General features: G+C 38.6%; 1 protein-coding gene across 4 annotated transcripts in view; it reads right to left on the reverse strand.

Moving 5' to 3' along the window:
* Nucleotides 1-5,964: 5,964 nt before the first annotated feature.
* LOC140281399 (RAS guanyl-releasing protein 2) overlaps nt 5,965-18,280 on the reverse strand; it is a 36,930-nt gene continuing 24,614 nt past the window's right edge. For 2 of the 4 annotated variants that reach the window (XM_072375813.1, XM_072375812.1), the window contains exons 12-18: nt 16,817-16,932; nt 16,592-16,733; nt 12,293-12,329; nt 8,661-8,819; nt 8,357-8,449; nt 7,959-8,021; nt 5,965-6,261 (exon numbers count right to left, since the gene is read on the reverse strand). In XM_072375813.1, the coding sequence (XP_072231914.1) occupies nt 7,963-8,021; nt 8,357-8,449; nt 8,661-8,819; nt 12,293-12,329; nt 16,592-16,733; nt 16,817-16,932 (606 nt within the window). In that variant the 3' untranslated portion in view covers nt 5,965-6,261; nt 7,959-7,962. The remainder of the gene's footprint in view (nt 6,262-7,958; nt 8,022-8,356; nt 8,450-8,660; nt 8,820-12,292; nt 12,330-16,591; nt 16,734-16,816; nt 16,933-18,280) is intronic. The other 2 variants (XM_072375815.1, XM_072375814.1) reach the window with 1 other exon arrangement.

Below are 18,280 nucleotides of genomic sequence, written 5' to 3' on the forward strand. Positions count from 1 at the left end.
CTTTACCGTTTCCATATGAATTAAGAGGATAAGTTGCAGCTAGGTGCTGCTAATCAAATGCTTTTGATTAATTCACCATCATCCAGTGTGAGTACTGGATGACGTTTTGTCAGTTTGCTGATCTGGAGCATTCATTTGTGTGTTAGTTGTTGCGGCCCATGAATCTCGGAAGGTTTATAAGACCATTTGCTAACTATTCGGACTCCATCGATCTACAATGAGAAAGCTCACTTGCAGTTGTCAATTATCCCAGAAGTGGACGTTCCAGCAAGTTCACCCTTAGGTCAGACCATGCGAAGCTCAGAGAAACTAATCCCCACCCCCAAGAGCTACGTATCAGAATTTACAGGTCTCAGTTGGCATGTTAAATGTTAAAGTACATGACAGTACAATTTGAAAAAGACGGAAGGGTTGCAGGAGAAAGCCTGGAAGCCAAGAAAAAGAACATGGCAGTACAGCTTAAGTTTGTAAAGTTTCATCTGAATAAATCACAAGATTTCTGGAACAATGTCGCTTGAACTGAGGCAACATTGTAAAGAAAGTCCTCCACAACAATGTAAGAGACTTCTAAAATCATACAGAAAATTATTACCATATATTATTGTTGCTAAAGGTGCTTATACTGACAATTGCATCTAGGGATGTACCTCCATTTTCACACCCTGACTTTAGAAATTATAGAGGGTGTACTCTCTTTTTCACATGACTGTAGATGACATCCTTACAATGGTTCATATCACCTCTGTCCTGTCTGTATAAAGAAAGTGTACACAAAAGATATAATTGGTCATTCCAGTGATAAAGCTATCTATATTAGTTTGAAAAAAATATATATATTTTACATATCTAAAACCTATCTTTACATATTTTGATTTTATCCTGCTTGAATAACAAAAATATTCAATGGATCTTTGGATATGTGGATTATTTATTATTGCTAGTTTGGGGGATAAAAGAAGAATTGTCCATTTTAAAAACTAATACATGCCCTCCAGTTACAAATCAACTGTGTGACCTTCCCTACTCAAGCAACATCAGACAAATAAACAAATGAAAGAAGGACAAAAACCTATAAAGGGTATGATAAATAACACGTGATTGTTGAGATGCTCTGAACTGAAGGAAGATTATTTGATGCATTCACTGATGAAATATATCTCCCATTTCAGAGCGATGATAGCCTGCATTTAGAGAAAGCTCTTTACTGCAGTCATTTATGCATGCATACTTTTATAGCCCATCATATCCCTGCTTCCATGAATACCTCAAAGCAGTCATGCTAAATGCAGCAAAGTGGGATCTTCAAATACACAGAGGAGATGAAAGGCAAAGGGGCTGTAAAGTACAGCATGGAATGATTCTTGTGTTTAATTTTTTTTATCTGGGAATTGTCAACGATGTTGGCGACTTGGCCGTGGAGGTTATGTATACAGCAGATAAGTCTGAGGTGAACTGGTATCCATGAACACAAGGTCGCAAGATATAATCTACAGGTTCATCAGTCAAAAACACACTTGCTGCTGAGTTTCACTTCCTTCCCACCCCTCCTCTGCTCTGCTGCTTCAAGAATATTAAATATGTGAGCAGTGGCCGCTGCAGATGCAATGCCATTGATTTTGTGTCAATCCTCCACGACACAGTAATTTGATTTTGGTATCAGCAACAGCTTAATGAGACTTCTCCAGGCAGGAGTGGAGAGAATGAAAGAAGAGGTGAAGGGTTGGCAGGTTTCTAATTCTGAATACCTCCATATTTGCAGGTAGGTTAAGATCTATCAATACCAACACAGCTAATGAACACAGCTGTCTTTCTTCATAAAGAGCCTCCTAATGTGTGATTTCCTTTACTGTGTTAACTGATATCAAATACCTGTTGTTTGTTTTGTTTTTTTATTCTTAGCCCCAGAGGGATTGAATATCCCCTTGGGTACTGAAAACATAAAATTAACACTGACAATAGAAGTGCTATTTAAATTCTTTATAATAACATAGTAGAACTAAAAGGTCTGGGGTCGTGTTCCACTGGGTTTCTTTGGCATAAGTTAAATTTTCATAAAGTAATATTCATCATAACTGATTCTACTCTAATGAGGATTCAGACCCCCTGTGGCCCTGAGAGCTTTGCCAGAGTCAGCAATGAGCCTAATGCAATTACAGCCACAGCCATCGAACAGAACCTCTTTGACTTTGTGAGAGACGACTAAGCTGCTTCTCTAAATGTAGACAGAACAAGATGAGTGAAGCTCAGGTGTTACAGGCTCCCACAGTGGAGTCAATCTGACTTGTTTAATTTGCCATCAAATTTGTTTAAAGACATCCAGAGATGTTCAGATGGAGTGTAACTAAAGCTTATTTTTTTTGTTTTTTCTCTGCAAAGTCAAAGCAATTTCAATCCATGCAAGTAAAACACAACCAAGTATCTATTTGATGAAATGGCATTGGAGGGTCTGATCTTCAGCTTGCCTGTATGGGAGTGTTTGGGCAAAAGAGAGGCATCCTGTGAAGAACCAGAATGGAGCAATATTTCATTTGAATAACAGTATATATCTTGTGCATATGTATGCATTTTTTTTTTATTTTGATTGGAAGCAACATACAAATCACAAATGTTGTGCTGTTATCTGCATTGTGATTCTCCATACACCCCGACAGTGACTCTGTTTTTGCCATATCACTGGAAGTGTTTCCACCTCCCTGATAGGAGATGGTCCTTGTCACAGTCACTCCATTTAGCAGCTCAATATTGCCACCAAGTGGTAAATAAAAGCTACGACCTACAGTCGGCAGGAGGTTCAAACCTCCAGAAGCTTGCGATCAGTGCACCACGAGGACGGCATTACAGATGCAGGTGTCATGGTGGGTTAAAAAAGATGAGCTGATGTTAAATTATAACAGAGCTTGGCTATGCTCACCCTTTTTGATGAGCAGACATTAAATCAATAATCTTTTCATTAGTCTTGCGCGAACAAATCTAAGGGGTATCTCCTCCTCAAAAAAATCAATACTGCATTTTGTTACTTATTGTGCCCCCTCTCCATCCATGATGTGTTTAATTTGTATCTACTACAGGATGCTGCTTAAAGGAATATCTCCAAATTACTGTGGAACAAATACCCATCTCTGCAGCCCATCTGGGTGCTGTGCATTGAATCTCTTTTAAACTGCTCAGGACCATGGATGTGTTACATTTTTTGAAGGGGTAAATGGCATCTTAGCTTAAATGTGTTTCATCTATCAAACCCCAAATCTTTCTTTTCCTTGCAATCAAGGTCACAGTGTGAGACTGCAAACAATGTCTGGAGCTATTTCCCTCCTGCCTTTATTACTATACAATTAGCTGTAGCGCTATTCAATTTCCTTCATTTTAGACTTTGTAGATCAATATCACTCAGGCTGCTGGCTAAATAGCAATGCTGTGAGGAGAGCTTTTCTAAGGCTTAACAGGAGGTATCAGTCACTGGGCTAAAAGACACATTCAATGCTGCAGTGGGAAATGATCACATGGACAACTGAGGAGCAGTTGTACAGGCTTTTTTGTGGGGTGGGGGGCAGTGGTAAAATGTAGGGAGTGTGAAATTTTGAAAGGTTTACACCACAGTTCAATTATAATCAGGGTTCTTTGGTTGCTTGAGTGCATTCTACATACTGTTTAGTTGTGCCTCCTCTTATATGTGAATTAATTTTTAACGCATTATTTGTATGCAAACAACTCAGATGAAGCCACTAAAATCATTACATATACAATTCTTTTGACTAATTGTCAATGATTTGTCCCTTTGCTGGAAGAATAAATAAATGTATTACAGTTTCATGATCATGCAGTTAATACTGGACGGATATGTTTGTGAGACCAGGGTCGATAGAACAAACTATGTACACACATCACTTCTGCACTTCATCAGCTCATTGTTAGCCAACATAGTCCCACATGAGAGCATTTAGTGGTATCATAGCACTGAATGAGATATGAGCCAACTCAAAGGCTGAACATGGCCAGATCAATGTCCTCCTATTGAACAGAACGTACAGAGTGAGGTCCAGGCAATCACAGACTTACACTGACTTCATCTCTGAGAGTAATTAGATGTGGCATTGACTCCAAAGCTCATTCAGGACTGGTTATTACTGTCGATAATAGGCAGGCAGAGAGCTCTGGATCATGGTCATATGAAGGATGGCAGAAATGTGTGACAAAGTGGAGCCTGTTTTGGGAGAATTCTACTAATTTCTATGTTGAGCTGCAAAAATTATCTGAGTCTGGAAAGGCTGAAACACAGCCAACACTATAACATGCTATAGGCGTTATAAGCAGAATGGGCAAATTTGTGTTAAATGTGGAGAAAATGTTACCCTGTTTAGCAGTATTGCAGCTAGTGTCAACTAAATCTCACACTTCAGTTGGAGTGTTTTGGCCTATGTCATTCAGCTCTGTACTTTGAGTTGTGCCGTTAACGCAGAGACAGTATAACAAATTATCCTGACTGACATCGTTTCCTTTTTAGGAACTAAGAAACAAAAAATCAGTTTGTTTTGGCTAAGGCTTTTTTATTTTAATATTTAAACTTTTTTCCCCCCCAGAAGTATTTAACTTAGAGACAATCGTTTTCTTTTTTCTTTTTCAACAGTATTAATGATGCGTACAACTGAAGTAAAACATACTTTTAGATCAAAGTAGCTGCTCAAACAACAATCAGGTGAATACACTCGATTCTTGAAAGTTGATAGTTGTTCACTGACTACATTTTCATCTCAAAAACACAACACAAGCTCTCATTTTTTCCAGAATTAATCTTATTTGTCACAAAGATTTTTAACAACACATATTGGAAAAATTCCTCCTGCATTTAATACTGATTAATTATTTGGGCACCACAAGAAAAGCATAGCATTGTTTCTAAAAAACAACAAACATACATTGTTAGGCAAGGAGATGCACAAAAGGACTGGCAGTCTTCTTTTTTCCTTAAGCGATTTATACAAGAAATATAAATACCCACAATTTGAGGAGTCTCATTCAATGGCAAACCAGCAGTTAGCAATCTGCTGCTCAACAGCTGAATTCATCCCTCCACAGGCACACAGAAACAGAAACATTTCCTCTATAATGGTTCCTTAATAAGTGAGAATTTGTCAAGCTATATTAAAAATGATAAAACCTTAAGCAGCATAGATGTGTAGCGGCTGCATGCAGAATGAAAACAGCATAACACAACCTGCATTAAAACATACTCTCAGGAAAATCTTTTTATAAGCTGCTGTCAAATGAAAAGCCTCTGTCGGCTACTCCAGTTATGGTTTCTTCCTTTTGATTACTTTTCTTCAAACGAGTGAAAAACTTCAGAGCTCATTCAAAAACTTACAGAAGAATCAGTGGGAAATCAGCCACTCTCCAACGCTGTGCCGTCAACATACTCATTGGGTCAGATAGAGTCTTCGTTTGACAGCAGCATTTTACTGTTTCGGCTACATTCACAGTACTGAATACTGAAAACGACAACATAGCATCAAGTATAGGACAGCTACTGATACTCAGATAAACATGACAAAAAATACAACATTGTTCAAAGTCCCATCTAATCATAGCTGTCTACACAGGTATTTCAGCCGATTCTTTTGTCTGCAAAGTAGTCGCTTTTATCCTCCCACTTTGGAAGGCCCCCAAAATCAACAATATTTCATCTGACATCAAAATTGGCTGTTATCATTGTTCCGCAAAAAAAGCATTTCAAATCAATATGACAAGCAAATGAGAAAAAAGAATTCAAGCAGATCATCTCAGGTAAAGAGGACAATAGCTTAGTCTGGGTGGCAGCTTTACATTCTTGGCAGTAACAGCACCTCTTTTGTTTGAAAGAAAAGTAAACAGCCATTCAAAACTGCAGCAAACTACACTAACTTTAACATTCCACTGAGAAAATACAATTTTGTGGATTTTTTTCTTCTTTTTTGAATATACAGTAGAATGTTTCAGTAACACTCTTGGCTGACATTGAATCAAAATGCAGATTTTCAACGGACACTGGTCATCACATTGGTGTGAGTCAGGTGGACAGGAGTGCTGTTGCAGGATGAGTCCACTATGTGGCAGCATGTAGGTATCCATGTGTGCAGTGCAGTTTCTCCCCAGTGTGGAGGGCTTTTAAACAAACGTAACTGTGGCACAGCCTCCCGACAGTCGCGGATTTGGTTTCTTGCACAACGATCATAGGGGGGGATTCTATTAGTGAAAGCTGAGGACTGTCACTGGCTGAATTAAATGCTCCTGCAAGGATTGAGAAACATTGATATTAAGCATTATTGGTAATACTAAATGCTGTAGTGTATTATTTACACAAAAACCTTTAAACAATCAATATGTGTTCAATAACTGCAGACAAACTACCTTTAGCTTTCAGCTTTTTGCCCTTTGAAGAACATCAATTCAGACTTGCGGCGTGAATTCACAGCCCGATTATGAAAATGAACAGTATGAACAGTATGAATGAAAAGTATAATGGCAGCGTCCTATGAAAGCATAGATGACCAATGTGACATGTTATATGAGTCAAGAAACGGTCCTGGGATCCTGAATCTTCAGAAGACACAGAAGACTTCTTCACAGAAGATACTTTTCCTGTGTCACTAAATAACAAAGCAGCATGGGAAATGTGAAGCATTTAATGTTTTCAAAATTAAGATAAATTGCCTGAATGATGGTCATTGAAAAAATAAAGAGCAGGAAAAGTGTTAAATTATAGTTTAAAGACCTTTACCTCTCCAGTAAACTTGTTTTGTGTGAACATATTTTTGCCCCAGAGACGTTTTTCAGTTGATTTGGCCATATCCTTTTGCCTTTTTGTTGTTTGATTAGTTCATTTGAGAAAAAAAATGGTTACCAACCCATTCTTAGGGGGGGCATGAGATGTTATGAAAGAAGAGGAATCATTCCTCCAAAGGGAAATTAGCCAATTTTTTTCCTGTTATCTCACTGATTAGTTTCACTTGTGAGAACCTCTAAGAATTACTCAAATCAAACAGCCCGAGAAGAGAGACTCACAACTCATTTTCATAATCAGGCTGTGAATTCACGCCGCAAGTCTGCATTGATGTTCTTCAAAGGGCAAAAAGCTAAAAGCTAAAGGTAGTTCCTCTGCAGTTATTGAACACATATTGATTGTTTTCACAATCAAGTTTTAAAGGAAATCAAAAAGGCCAATAAAATCCACTTAACAGTACCTCTACCATTTTAAATGAATAATATACTTGGGTTATGTACTATGTTTGACAAAGTCTTGTGCAGGTGCACTTACTTTGTAGTATGCCAGCAGCTGCATTATAACCGAGGGGACAATAGTCTAGCACATATTAACCATAAAATTACATTATTGGATTAAACAAACATGGAATAATGTGTCAACTAGCGTAAACTAACTGTTGGTTGTGGCTGGTGTTCCTCTAATGAACAGGTATGAGAATGTCAGTAATCCTCTACACAATGCTCTAAGCAAGAATAGAAAAGAGAGGCATTTACTAAAATGTCAAATAATTTATCTGAAGCTCAGCCACAAAACGCTGATCTTCAAAAAATAAGACCGAGTTATTTGGTGCTTTACAACCTGCAATCTCGTGATCCTAACACTAAGCTCACTCCACTATGAATATTGAATTAGACCTTGTTGATTTTGCACATGAAAGCGAGATTTCATTGGAATACTGGATATGTGAAAAAGCTGCTTAAATCCTTTCTGCTCCACAGGGACCTGTGCAAAGTCTGATCAATTTCCTCAAGTAACTTCACACAGTCAACTCTGCCCAAGTCAAAAGTCAAGTAAAATATTGTGTGTACACCATATCACAAAGACACTGGAAATTCTTAACAGCAAAATAGAAAGTTATTAACTCGAGTGAAAATCTTTAGAAACATAAATTACAATAAAAACACCAAACAAGTCAATAAGCCCTGTGGCTGGCACCCCTCACCTGGTTATAGATGAACATCAAATACTCCTTCCTCCACTGACTCCAGATCCTCCTCAGCAATTACTGGTAGAAACAAAGAAGGTGAAGGTGCAGAATTGAGGAATGGATTGGTCATTCAAATGTAAAGGCAAAAGAAATGTCCTGAAGATCATTTAAAGTGTGGCCTTCATGTAAATGAACCATTCCAGATATTTAGCCTGGCATTAGTATCGAGCCCACTGTTCAAGATAGAGCCAGGCAGGGCAACATCTCTGCCAATAAACACTGCCCATAGAGCTCGCTGTGGTTGGTCCGTTACATTTCCATTGCAAATCACACTAAGTAAATACATATCAAACACCCCTTCTGAAGTTGTTCAAAGAAAGCTGAGTCGATTCAAGTTTCCAAAATACTCTTACTTTTTTTGTCTTTTTTTGGCTGTAAACTACATGGAGCTACAGCCAGGAGGTGGTTGTGATGGCTGGGCACAGAGATTAGAAAGTTTTTCCTTCCTAAAAAGATATAACAATGTCAGTGGAGAGCTTGGATGCTTTTATTATAGTGTTTCTTCTTCTGTGGCTTTAATGTCCTATTCAACAGATACAAGAGCGGTTTATTGACTAAAAATAACCAGTTACCAGTCAACATGTGTTTTAATTTGTAATTCTGGGCAATCGGTGTCTTCTTATGCTTGAGCTCTTGAGTTCTACAGGTGTATCTCACCTGTATTTTGCAGGCTGGGAGGGGTGTTGGCAGGTGGAGGGAAGCTGTATGACCTGGCCTGGAGGGCTGGTGGCGTCTCATGACTAATGCTCTTGGTCCTCTTCCTGCACTCGACAGCGAGGCGGCTTCGACAGGCTTTGTGGCAGTTCACCCCGCAGGCTGCAGCAGGAGCATTCATATGAAGGGAGGATGCCGACAGGGAGAGGTTTCAGCAGACGGTGAACAGGGTTCGGTCGAGAGGGAGGATCGCCGAGATGGAAAGAAAGAAGGGAAGGGGCAAGTGCAAGGGAAATTAGGAGGAAAGACAGGATCAGACAGAGGGATGGGTGCAAACAGAAATGTGGGGGGAAACTGGAGAGCTACTGGCAGCAGAAAAGTGCTTTGACATGCCACATGGACACATGAATACTGACACAGAGTAAGACCAACTGTGCCCGACAGCAACTCTGTCAACCGGGGGGAGTCTAAGAGGAGAGGAAGGGTCACCCAGCGAGGCAGCAAGAAATCTGTGAATACACACTCATACTGACCTTACTGTTACAATAACCACGTTTTTTTCTCCTCAACATTTCCCTTTCAGAAATGTCAGTCATGTCCAACAGAGCTCATTAAAATTCCATGCCACATCTTCACAAGATAATGGGCTATTAAAAGTAAAAAAAACATTTTTTCTCCTTCATTTGAAAACTCTTATCCTCTTGCCCATTTTAGCAATCAAGTACTTAACTTAATTTACAATGAAATGCGAGCCAACAGAGGTGGGGGTTATTAAAAACCCATCTTTTATCTTTGTTAGACTATACAACACAGGCACAAATTGATTAAGTCCCAAACAGCTGTCAACTGCAACTTCACGTTAAAGCGTAAGACATGATTTACAATCCTAACCCCAAAAAAGTAGATTAAAACAGGCAAATTTCATAAACCGATATTACAATAATCTTACTTTCAATAGAACACAGAAAACACATCAAACTGAAACTATTAAAAAATATTGGCTCATCTTGAATTTTATGTCAGCAACTGACCTCAAAAAAGTTGGGAGGGGATGCAACAAAAGGCTGGAAAGCAAGAGGTACTACTGTAAAAAGAAACAGCTGGAGGAACACATTGCAAGTAATAAGGACAACTGGCCTCAGGTTTTTTTTTACATGCGTACATATAAAAAGATCTTAAAGAGGCAGAGTCTACAAGTTGTGGAGCAATTTCAGAATAATGTCCCTCAGAGTGAAATTGTGGAGATTTCACCCAGTACATAATATGGTCCATAATATAACTAAATTAAAAAAAATAGAAGTACATAATATAATAAATAAAATCTGACAATTTGGAGACATCTGTGAGCAAGGGACAGGGCAGAAAATCACTATTGTACGCCCGTGATCTCTGGGCCCCTAAAGCAGCACTGCATAAAAACAGAAATGCTTCCATCATGGAAATCACTGCATGGGCTCAGGAACACTTTCAGAAATAGATGTACTCAGTTAATGCAGATTAAGGCTCTCTTATGCAAAGAAGAAGCTGTATGTGAACATGATTAATTTGATGTTTTTCTGTGTTCAAGTCTGAATAAAATACTGCTTTATGAGAATGCTGTTTTATCAAATACTGCTTTATCAAAATGTTACATTTTTACTCAGTGTCCCAACTTTTTGGAGTTGCGGTTGTAATTCTCAGCAAAAAGCCAAAAACTGTGCTTCCCAAAAAGTGATTGAAAAAACCCAAAACCCAAATTAAAACTTGTTTCTGTGGCTGTGCAGTCATATAAAAGTTAGAATACTGACATTACATCAGGACTACTCCCATTTACACACCAAGAAGCTGAATATCTGACATCTGCTGCTCCTTAGCACTTATCCAACAACCCACACACATTCAGAGCTCTCACACTCCTGCACTGCACTGCTGTGGGCGATTCATTTCTATTACGACCCTGGCGCTCTCCGTCTACCTCGCTGAGTATGCGCTAACAATGGTAATGGGGATGAATGACTGTGGGGCTGTCTCATTGACTTCCTCTGGTCTCATTAATGGAACGAGCCAGAACACTCTAAAACTCCGGGTCAGACTACAGTCCTTTGGACAGGAGGGAACATTAAAAAGTGTGGGAGTTCAGGGGCATGAGAGGGGTGGGTGTGTGTGGATGTGTGTGTGTGTACACGGTACAAAGACATATAATTGCAGTGTCTGTTTGTGTTTGGCCAGCCTTATTTCATCTCAAAAGCAAAGATCGTGGATTCATAATTGTCTTCCAGCAGTGTTTAAAATGCTAAAATTGCTGGGGGGTTTTCACAAAATACCTCAATTCTGTTCCTGGAAACAGAATACAATAAGTCTGTGCACATTACCAAATTAGTCTATGATCAGATAGGAGTCACACAAGGCGCAGGGTATTGTGAAAGCTGCAAATAATAGACCTCACAGGCTCCAAGCAACATTAATTACTCTAACTGCTATGCAACTCAAATGTTTGATGATGACCTGCCAGGTTTTTAATAAGCCAACCTGTGAGCATGAGTGAATGAGAAGGGAGTTAATATTAAGACTACATATGGACAAAGCTGAGCTGGTAATTAAAACACTAATTTTTCAAGGAAATAATGAGGAAAATATTTACATGTTACATCCTTATTCTTTCATAATTCTTTGTGCAAGAATAATTACACTGAACAGTGGGGCACCATATAGTTCAACTGGTTGATCCGGTGTTCCATGTATAGAGGCTGTACTTCATCCATGCAGTTGGCCCAGGTTCAAGTCCTGGCCTGGGGCCCTTTGCTGCATTGTCTTCCCCCACTCTCTCTGCCCCCTTTCCTTTATTTATACTGTCAAATAAAGGCCCAAAGTGCCCCAAAAAAAACAAAAAACTAAAGGGTGCAGGGGCACACACAGATAAGTATATAGGCTACTCCCGAAACAGGAGTAAAAATTTGTTATACACTGAGAAAGTCAAATATTTACTGTAAAATAAATTGTCTATTCATCTGTTTTCAATAGCTTTCTGACAAACTCCAGCAGATGGAAACTTGCATGATTAGTATTTAAGATCAGGCATAGTTTCCAAAGTTTTTGTGTGACAGCTGAGTGGAAGAGTATGTAGTGTGAATTATTTTGAGAGTGTAGCATCTGCAGATTATCACCGCATACTTTACAGCCACAGCTCAGACCACTGACAGCATATCCACAGAGAAAAGAAGATAGCTATGTATGTGTTTATGAAGCTAATGACTGAGAGTATGGAAGGGTTGGGATTTGTTGGAGGTTGCTGGCCTGTGTGTGTGTACATTTGAGAAATGAGCCAATTCCTTCAAACACTGGTCCCATCGGAGGCCTTAAAGGGCAAATAGTTGGCTATTGTGTGTAGTGAAGCCTCAGCTTATGGAGCACATCAAGCTGTTTGTGTGCAGAGCTTTGTGTGTCGACATCGAGTGAAAAAAATATCTTTGCCATGGGTTCCTGTGTTGTGTATGTTGATGACATTTACTGTGTAGGTCTATTTGTGTGTGTGCTGGATGGGAAATCAATGGCATCAAAAAGAATCACTGACTCTCTGGAGGCTGTAGCCTTCTGGGTGGAACAAGAACATCTGTGCAGCAGAAATAGAACACAGTCTCAGTGAATTACTCTCTTACCTTTACACTTGTAGCCTTGCTTGTAAAATCCCCATATCTACAAAAAGACATAGAAGGGAGAAGGCAGTGGGGTTGGCTGTTAATTAGGATGGATTTCCATTTCCCTTAAGAAAAGTGGGGGTATGTTCAAGATCATCAGGGTGGCACAGCATGTGGGGAAGGTCGAGGCTGAAGATTTCTTTAAATTACAATGCAAGCTTTTAAATACAGTCGTTATGGGTGCCGATGCCAAAGGCATTAGAGCACACATATAACTCTTGTGCATACTTATTATTGTATACAAGACTGTCAGGAAACAAAAAATCTAATTAAAATAATCAGTGTGTTTCACATCACAAAATCACGCTCTCATTTTAGACATTTATCACCAAAACATTATGACAAGAAAAGGTTCTAGCTGTCAGAAAATACGAAACAGAAAACTTTGGTTTTGTGCTGTAACCATGAATTCTGCTTTTTTTAGTTTTGTGATTGCAGTGATTGCAGTTTAAATCTAATATTGCAGTAAGTGGCTTATCTCGTTTACCCCTTTTACAGGATGTCTGCAACCGAATCATTAACAGAATTTTAAAAATTTAAAAAGTCTCATTTTTGCTTTTAATCGAAAAACAATTTTTTATTTTTTTCACAAAGAAGGCAGCACTTTAATTTACTAATGTTTGCAATCAAACAACAAGATAAGTATTACTAAAAAAAAAATAGGTAACTAAGTAACTCCAGTAATTTTATTTGATTTATTAACCACTATTAAGCCCCCTTAACCTGTTTAACAGAGTTCCAGTCATGAAGGAATATTTTAAAAGTCCCGCCCCAGGAGTTCCGGATCCCATTAAAACTCATCTGTTAAAATGAAACAATTTTCAGAGTTTTATTTAAAAAATTCTCATTGGGTATTACTTTCCAACCAGTTCCTCCAAGGAGTCTTCATAGAGCATTCGGTCTGTCAGACATCACCTTTCTGAGTCTAAGGGTGTGAATCAAGGGAGAACCCTAAGCTATAGTGAAGACGGCTGAAATTGCTTTTGATATGTCTGACACATAAAAACACCATATCAACATATAAACAAGGTGAAAAATTTGATTTTGTTTGGCAGAGTGAGACTTTAGTAATTGTATCTTTTCTTTAACTTTAATTGTGTTTCTCTAGTCTGTGCTAAACTGCTAAATAAAGGGAAAAAAAATAAAAACCTGAGTGATGCGTAATTAATTTAAAAATGTATGCACTGGAAAATGGGAAGCAATAAAGAGACAAGTACACTCAATTAGATATTTATGGGCCAAAACATCTTAAAGCACCCATTTGGTTCATATCTTGATACCCACCATTGATGCAGAGGTACAATAGAACAGAATGATATAGGTTGAGACAAAAGGGAAAAAAGAGAGAAAGTGGAAGAGACTGGTGGGATAGAGGGGGTGGACGGGGATCAAGATCAAGCGGGGCGCAGAGAGCGCGCAGGCAGTGGGGGGAACAATGACATGAAAGAGCTGAGCTGGAGATCACACACTGCACTAGCACATCTGAGGAAGCACAAAATATCCTGACCTCTTCACGCACAAACACACATACACAGACACCTCGGATGCACAAAACTACAGAGCAATACATGAACTCAAATAAGCCGCCAGCAACGCATTTACACACACACAAAGAAAGTCTTAGACACACAAGGGCAGAAGCTGTGCAACAAAGAGAAGTCGGTTACGAGCAGAACATCTAAACACAAGCATCATCACAGCCCTGCCTACACTAACTGACCTTTACTGTCGCTGTAGATGGTGAAACACAATGACTACATACAAAAGCTGAAACACACTGACTTGAATGCTGACGGTTAATGTAAGCTACTAGAAAAGGCCAGCTTTTAAACAGCTGAAGTTACACATTTAATATCAAAGATGAGAAATCTGTTTTTCCAATTTTTGGAATCATTGACAGATATCCACTAACTTTTGAAGCAGCAAGTTGAGTGTGAATGAACATGGGCTGGCACACTGTTAATGCATTTAAGAAAACAAGCATCTAATCATAGAATCATTTTTATGTAAAATCTGGCCTTCCCATGAGTATAACATTGGGATGTAACCCTTCAAATCCTTACTCATCATTGTATGATTGGATGTTAAGCTTGACCGTATATTGTATAATTGTATATTGTAATATTGTATAATGTACGGTATATTTATATTTACAAAGCTATTCCAACAATCTCTTGCCCTATGTCAATCAAAAATATCCAGAATGTTATTGTCTTCCCAAGACTTGTTCTTTTTAACAATCCCTAAAACTTGTACTGTAACTAAGAAAAAGGGTGTTTAAATCTGCAGCTCCCTCTGCTTGGAAACTGCTGCAGAACATGGTGAATCTGAGGGATATATATAAAATCCTTATGATAGCAGAACAAAGCAAGACAATGAGCAACAAATTCCATCATGTTCCAATTTAAGAAGGTACAGATACATTTAAAGGGTCAATTCATCCCTTTTGAATCTAGTGCCTCCACTGACCAGGTGAAGAGCAGCCTTTGAAATAGTTCAGTTTGTGTCTGCTTATGTTGAAAACATAGATTCTTTATGGAAAATGTGATGTGAAACTATCATCATCTAAAGGAAATCATCAACCTGATGAACTGCCTGTGTTGAACATATGAGCAGATCATTATTCAAATCCCATACAGTGCACACATTCAAATGAACACCGAAGGAGGAAAACTGGATGGGAAAAAAGAACAGATAATTTCACTGTTATTTCCTAAAGTGACAGGAAATGGAAACTGACTTGTTTTGATACACTCTTCTTTGCCAAAATCTGAAGCAGAATAAAACCACATAGATATGTCCAGCATAAAGCCAAATGTAAAAAATACACTAAACAAACCATCACATAGTCTGGAAACTGGAAATCACATACTCCTTTCAAATATCATCACTTGAAAGAAGTATAGATGTGCCTACATTTATTCCTTTATTTATAAGACATCTTGGAAAAAATCTATAGCTGTAAGAAGATATGTTTACCACTGAGAACATTTTCAAATATCTTAATTTTGTGGAGTCTCTGTCAGATTGAATTGACATTCCAGCAATGAATGACAAAATAAAAGATATAGGAGTCTATCCAGCTCATTTTAATTCTAAAGTTAAATAGTCAACTGTTTTCTCAAAGCCTTTAGTTAAACACACTCCATCTTCTAGAGATACAAAAACTCACTGTCTGTATTGTGTCTTCCTGTTTTTTGTGTACAGTAAAACTAAACTGTTAGCCATTAATTAAGCTACGAGGCTAAAGAAGGCGGTTGGTGAAACAGTACAAGATGACAAGGAACCATGTGAGACACTTGAGATGAGCAAACTCAGCAGTGTTTACCGAAGGCTCAACGGAATTTAAAACAAGTGCTGAAAAAGGGCCCACAGGAAAATATTGTTTTTGTTCAGGAGCCAAGAGGAAACTACAAGGCAGGCAGATAAGGAAGTGGCTGGTGTATCTAACTCTGCCACACACACAGATATATTCATGGGGAAAAGCATGCTGCCAGAGCCCTTATCTCTCCCTGCTCACTATTCTGAATTTCCCCTTAAGATGATTTGAAAATACCAACTTAAGCCAAGAACATGTGTGTGTGCCTACATGAGTGTGTTGAGTGTTAATGAAAGTCTATACACCTATTCTATGCTCTACTTCTCTTCCGAGCACTCTGCAGCTTAAATACAATACAAGCAGAATCCATCTCAGTGTCTCTAGTGCAATCCAAAGCCATATTCTTGTTCTCATTACAGCTGAGTGATGACTCACTGCCTGTATCTAAAAAACCGACAGCTCCTTGGGGGAATAAAGAAGGCAAGACAACACACACCTCGAACACATACAGAGGTAACATCGCCACAGACAAGGTTCATCATCTGGCCCAATTACCTTTCTTCCATATTTCCCAGAATGCAACTTTGGCAGTGTGTGGCTACGGCTCAAAATAATTGGCATTGCCCTGACCAACCTAACAGGAGGGATGTCTGAAAGATGCTCTATCACGACTGCTCAGACAAATAATGAGGTGCGAATAGTCTGAACAGCTAAGATGGCTGTGGAATGGAATAACAAGCCAATTGACCTTTGACCTTTTGGAACACCACAAAAGTCACTAAAACAAAGCTTAATACTTTATGAATGTATATAGAATAATGTATATATCGGCTGAATAAAAATGTATAACCATCTTTTGATTTCAAGCTTGACTGAGGTCATAAATGTTTTCTCAATTTAATATCTCATAATTGTTCACATGTGAAAAAAAGTTCACTCACAAAGCCTGCGCAGTGCTCGCAGAAGGTGGGCTTCACGTAGGTGGCCTCTGTGAAAGTGTGAATAAAACCCATCTTGCAGTTTAGCAGAGAGCTGGCTTTCATAAAGTAGTCTATCATCTCTTCTCTGCTGATCTTCCCATCTCTGGGGGATGAACACAAACTGCATGTTAGTTCGGTCTATAAAATGCTTATATAGACTAAGTGGATAGATTTGTAGATGCTCACTGGTTCTTGTCCAGCTCGCCAAACTTGCTGAGGTAAGGGAAGTTGTTCCTGATTGCTTCAAATTCATCTCTGGAGATGTGGCCATCACCATCTGTGTCAAAATTCTTGAAGACTGACTGTAAGCAGAGAAGAAATTCATTAAGTTAATCCCCAGTGCAAAATGTTTCACAATTATGGTTTATCACAAAAATTTAAAATCATTACTTATGAACGCAGTATGTATAAAGAGAACGCTACACAAAGCTTCCTTTTTCACACGTCTTTTTATGCCCTTGAAACTAGTTCACAAACAGTTAGGGCTGGGGTAAAAGTGCAAGGGCGGGGTGTCATCTGACACTAAAAACAGAAAGCCAACAGCTAACGTAACATGTCACATACAATCTCTTTTCGCATTTGCGATCTTCCTTTTTTCCAAAACGAGCAACACTTCAAAACAACGTGTGAGTGACAAAAGAGAAACCAGCTCAGTTATTACTAAAACAACAAGGCATACACTGCTGTTTACATGACATTTATTTTATCACCACTTATTTTATAACACTGGTACTACCACCCCCCTCCACAATGGCCAGGTATTTCTTCCTGTGTAGATTGTTTTGTTCTGGATGGCAGTTGAAAGTCTCTGAGATGTGTTGAAGTGCTATTTAGTTTGTTCAGATGGTGGCAATGGGAGGCGACCCAGCAGGTGGCCTCTCATCACTTATGGTTCTTCATGCCAGTTTGGTGTATGAGCGCCCTTACACAGCATAGATTAATGTCATGAGGGTGTGCTGTACATCTAATATGAGAACTTAAGTTAAAGAAGTGTCCAAGAAATTTAGAAAATAAGTAATTTTTTAAGCATGGCAACATGTCAGCTACAATAATAACACTGACATTCCTCTTCTTATACATGTTTAGCATTGCAAAATGTAATGAAGAAATAATTAGTATAGAAAATAAAGCCTGGAATTATTCAAAACCTTCAACAAGAAAAGTAGTCAGATGGCAAATCAGATGGTGCCAGATGCACTCTGCAATTTACATTTCTGTTAAAATGTTGTTCTCTTGGCTTGCTGTTTTATTTCTTGGTCTTGGAATTAAATAAAAGGAATCAACATGAAGGTCACAACTGTATGAAAAACTCTTTAGTAACTGCACAAGAGGAGTTCAATGAGGCAGAAAGCTGTCACAGTTTTATCTGTGATATAGCAACATCTTTCTACACTTTGGTAACAAAAGCCATTTATAAGCTTCTGGTTTTAACAAACCGATTTGGCTTCAGCTGCCAACCACCCAAAGTGTTCTGGACTGAAAATAAAAGTTTTATTGATTCAATGTCACATTTAGAAGAGGAACAACTGATGCTTTTTAAAAGCGACACGGACTCAGACTTACTAACCAGCGCAAATTAAAGTGAAGGTGCAGTCCTAAAAAAGTGCCAGTAGTTGTTACTAAAAAAGAAAATGTACTAATTTATGAACA

The sequence above is a fragment of the Leuresthes tenuis genome, unplaced genomic scaffold, assembly GCF_036924035.1.
Source record: "Leuresthes tenuis unplaced genomic scaffold, fLeuTen1.0.hap1 SCAF_22, whole genome shotgun sequence".
In the NCBI taxonomy this organism is placed as follows: domain Eukaryota; kingdom Metazoa; phylum Chordata; class Actinopteri; order Atheriniformes; family Atherinopsidae; genus Leuresthes; species Leuresthes tenuis.